The sequence below is a fragment of the Fonticula alba genome, assembly GCF_000388065.1.
Source record: "Fonticula alba strain ATCC 38817 unplaced genomic scaffold supercont2.9, whole genome shotgun sequence".
Taxonomy (NCBI): Eukaryota; order Rotosphaerida; family Fonticulaceae; genus Fonticula; species Fonticula alba.
In genome coordinates this window covers 673673-677752 of record NW_009242979.1, presented here as the reverse complement: position 1 = coordinate 677752, position 4080 = coordinate 673673, and the positions used below count along the sequence as shown (strand labels likewise).

Below are 4080 nucleotides of genomic sequence, written 5' to 3'. Positions count from 1 at the left end.
CTGCCGCGCCTCGCTACTTTCCCTTGCTCGATCGCACCTGCACCATGGTAGGCTCCGGACCCTGCGCGAAGAGGCCGAGACGGCCAGCGCCGAGTCGGCTCGCTTGCGAGCCGAATTCGAGACCCACCGGCGGCGTTTTGACCGGTGGAAGAGCATCCGGTACGCCAGGCTCGAGGGGGGGGATTTGCCCCTCTTTTGTTTTTGCCGCCCCTCCTCTTTTTCATGCACCTGCACGGGTGCATGTGCTCCCATCGGCCACGCACGGCGGCCACATGGCTCACACCTTGGACATTCCAGGCAATGTCTTTTCGGCGAGGCACTGCAGCGCGTGCTGGCACGTCTGTCGCCCACATACCGAGCCCTGACCCAGGCCACCGTGGCTGGGGCCACGGCGCCGGAAGGGTCGGCCTTCCTCCAGGAGACCGCAGCCCAGCAGGCCGACGCCCGGCTGGTGGTCGATAACCCGGACGAGCCGTATCTCGGAGCCCTGCGCTATGAGCTCCGGCCACCGGGGAAGGGTTACACCCCGGTGGCGTCGCTGTCCGGTGGGGAGAGGTCGCTCGCCGCGCTGGCCCTGCTCTTCTCCGTGCAAGCGGCTTCATTGGCCCCGACGCCGGAGCTGCTTTCCACCGCCGATGCCGACACCATCGTCCAGAGCATGGCACCTATGGCGCCGGTCCCCCTGCCGGGGACGGTGGCCGAGCTGGAGGCCACCCTCCACCGGCTGGACCTCGCATCCGATACCGACCCGGGCACGGACCACGGCGAGACGGGTCTCCTGGCCCCGCTGCCCGGCGGACCGCTCTTCACCGTCATGGATGAGGTGGACGCGGCGTTGGATGCGGCCAACGTGGCCAAGGTGCGCCGCGCGGAGCACATGCCCTGCTCGGTTGGCCCACCTCTCTCCCTCTCTCCCTCTCTCTCTCTCGCTCGACTCGACTCGACTCGTATGTGCATGCTCGCTGACCCTTCCTCGTGCCTGCACTCCCCCATGGCATCCTGGCGTAGCTTACTCGCTTCCTGTATTACCGGTCGCGGGAGTCGGTCTTGCCGGCTCCGGCCGCCCCAGTCGACCCGGCCGAGCCAGAGCCACCGACGCCGGCGCAGGCCCAGCAGGATAGAGTCAATTCTGTTGTGCGTGCGGCCGGCGGTCTCGTAGCCGAGGATCTCCCCCAGCAAGTTGTGCAAATTTCCCTCCGGCCACGGACCTATGCCCGCGCGGACAGCCTGATCGGGGTCTACTGGGATCGGGAATCACTCACCTCACGGAGCCTGGTGGTTGGCTTGCATCAGCAGCCGCTGTTGCCATGGACGGGCTCAGCGGCCAGCGTGTCTGGCCCGACACCTCCAGAGGCTGACGCCCCTCCCTTCGAGACCCCAGGGCGCTGACAGGGGGGACGTGGCCAAACGACGCCTCCCCCCCCCCCCCCCCCCTCGAATAGACGCCCCTGCCCAGGCCGAGACCGAGCGCCAGAGAGCAAGAGAAAGAGGAGGACAGGGAGAGGCAGAAAATGAGGGGGGACAGACCCGAGCGAGATGCCATGATGGGATGCAGCCGTCGGCATCGACTCCCAATAATCGGACGGTGGATGGGTATATTTGACAGGGCCAGCGCGCGAACAGGCACCCAGGCGAGGGAGCAACCGAGCCAGGTGCCCCCTCAAATGCCTGGGGCTTCGCGGGGTCCCCGGCCCGGCGATCAAACCGCACGCGGCGGGGGGCGCCTCTCGCCCGGCCCGCCCCCGGCGGTCGCATCACTCAGCGGTCATTGAGGGAGGACGAGGGATTGGACGGGGACTTCGGGTGCTGATGGAGGATGAACGACTGGTGGTCCTTGTTGTCGAACGTGTCCCCCTCATCGAATTCGAAGCTGTCGTCAAAGAGGTCGCCCTGCAAGAGCCCGGCCCCGGGGCCAGCCCCAGGGCCGCCCCCGGGGGTGCCAGATGCGTGCAGCCTCGAGAAAAGGCGGTGCTGATGCGAGAGGGAAAGTTGCCGACGAGCACCGGCGCGCCCACCGCCGGGGGCCGAGCTACTTCCTGGCGCGCCGTGTGCCGCCAGGTCAAGCTCGTCCGCACCAGCCGGCCTCGGAGCCGGCACCGGCGCCATGGCCGCCAAGGACAGCCCATCGCACAGGGCCTGATAGCAGAAGCGGAATTGCGGCTGTAGGTCGTCACACACGGGCGGACAGAGGGTCAGGAGATGCCGGAAGCTGGTCCATACACACACACACAGCACAGCACAGCACAGCACAGCACAGCACAGCACAGCACAGCACAGCACAGCACATATGCCCGCGCGCGGGGGAAAGCCGAAGGAGAAAAAAAAGCAAACCCGGACGCACATAGGTTTGGACGATGCCAATCCGCTGAAGGCGGAATCGACGGACAATACGGAACAGCAAGTACGCCAAGGGATCCTGACAACTGGCCACATCTAGCGGGCTCAGGGGGATGTCCGGCAAACGGACCCGGCCATCGGGCTGCAGGAATCCCGTCGTGCGGAGCTGGTGGAGGAAATCGCTGGGGACCTCGCGCGACAACACCGGCAGGTCCTGGCCATGGATGGCGTCCCGCTCCCCCGGCCGGGAGTCCCGGTCCTCCAGCAGGGCCAGGGTCACGGGGACCTGGGCCACCTGCAGAGCATCGGCCATGGCCTGGCGCTCGGACCGGGGCCGGTTGGACTGCGGGGCCAGCTGGCTGGAAATGCGATCGGCCTCGTCAGCCGCGCAGTCCAGCAACTGCAAGGCCGTGTCGGTGGCCGCGAAGACACCCGTCCGGCCGCAGCCGGCACTGCAATGCACCACGATCGGCGGCAGCTGGTACCCGCCGCCGCTGGCACTGGAGCCGGGCCCGCCGCCACCGGATGACGAGGCTTGCTGCGAGTCCGGGCCGGATTCGCCGTCGGGCAAAACCGGACCCAGCTGGTACCCGGCGATGCGAGTCCGCGGCTGCTGATACGACCGCGCCACGGACAGGAGCTCCAAGAAGTCCACGCAACTGGACGGGGTCGAGTGGTCCGGCCAGGTGGTGTACTGGATGTGGGCCGTCCGGTGACGAACCACGCGGGTCTGCCCGGGGTAGCTGCGCTCGGCGGCCGGGACAAACTCATTGTCCTCGATCTGGCGCAGCCGAGCCGGAAAAGGGAGGGTACCACAGGGCGCACACGTCGGGAGTTGGCCAGAGTCAGCGCCAAAGAGGACACACACACACGCACACACACACACACACGGATGAGCCGCAGAACACATGCATCACGCGCGTACCTCGAACAGGTGGACCGTGTAATTGGTGAAGTGGCGCTCCTCCAACAGGGTGACGGCGATCTTGTTCGGCGGGAGGGGCGGGTGCTTGGGCGCCTCCCACCCGCCGGAGGCCGGTGAGAAGGGAGCCCCCCCCGGCGAGATGGACGAATTGGAGGAGGAGGCCGATGAGGGGGACCGCAGGGAGGCGGACCCCTGCTGAGGGCCGCCCTCATCGGTGACACTCCCCCGGCGACTGAAGGGCACACAGGAGGCCGAGTTGGTGGGGATGGATGCGCGTCGGAGGATGCTCCGCATCGAGCGCCAAGTGGACGACGAGGAGGTGGAGCTGGCCGAGCCCCCAGTTCCAGAGCCATCCAGGGGGGACGTCCCGCCGGCATGGAAGTCGGCATCCTGCGGGGTGCTGGAGGTCTTGTGCGAGCTGTCCAGCGAGTACACCTCTCGGCGGCCCTTCTCGGTTGGCCAGTACACATGGCACTTGACCTGGCAGTGAGGAAGCAATGTCCGGGGGGAGGGAGAGAGAGAGAGAGAGAGAGAGAGACATTGTGCCGAGCGCATTGTGTCAGCCAGATCGCACACGCGGGCGCCCACACCCATGTGTGCGAGCACATGGGGGGGGGGGGGGGCGGGGGCAAGGCCGGGGGTGGGGCCGGCCGCCAGGCCGGGAGAAGCCGGGTGGGGGCGGGTGCGGTGGCTGGAAGAGCGGCGTTGTACATGGCCATCACCTCATCGCACCTCGACATACCACATATATACATACATACGCATACATACGCATACATACGCATACATACGCATGGATACGCATACAGAGACAGAGG

The 4080-nt window shown here is 67.1% G+C and overlaps 2 protein-coding genes across 2 annotated transcripts in view; one reads left to right on the top strand and one right to left on the bottom strand.

Moving 5' to 3' along the window:
- Positions 1-1389, top strand: part of H696_05218 (hypothetical protein) — a gene marked incomplete at both ends in the record, with an annotated part of 6643 nt that extends 5254 nt beyond the window's left edge. The window contains 3 exons of the mRNA XM_009499078.1: positions 52-159; positions 298-859; positions 1009-1389. Coding sequence (XP_009497353.1) covers positions 52-159; positions 298-859; positions 1009-1389 — 1051 coding nt within the window. The remainder of the gene's footprint in view (positions 1-51; positions 160-297; positions 860-1008) is intronic.
- Positions 1390-1578: 189 nt separating this feature from the next.
- H696_05217 (hypothetical protein) overlaps positions 1579-4080 on the bottom strand; it is a gene marked incomplete at its 5' end in the record, with an annotated part of 7572 nt that continues 5070 nt past the window's right edge. The window contains 3 exons of the mRNA XM_009499077.1: positions 1579-2160; positions 2342-3118; positions 3263-3742. Coding sequence (XP_009497352.1) covers positions 1759-2160; positions 2342-3118; positions 3263-3742 — 1659 coding nt within the window. The 3' untranslated portion in view covers positions 1579-1758. The remainder of the gene's footprint in view (positions 2161-2341; positions 3119-3262; positions 3743-4080) is intronic.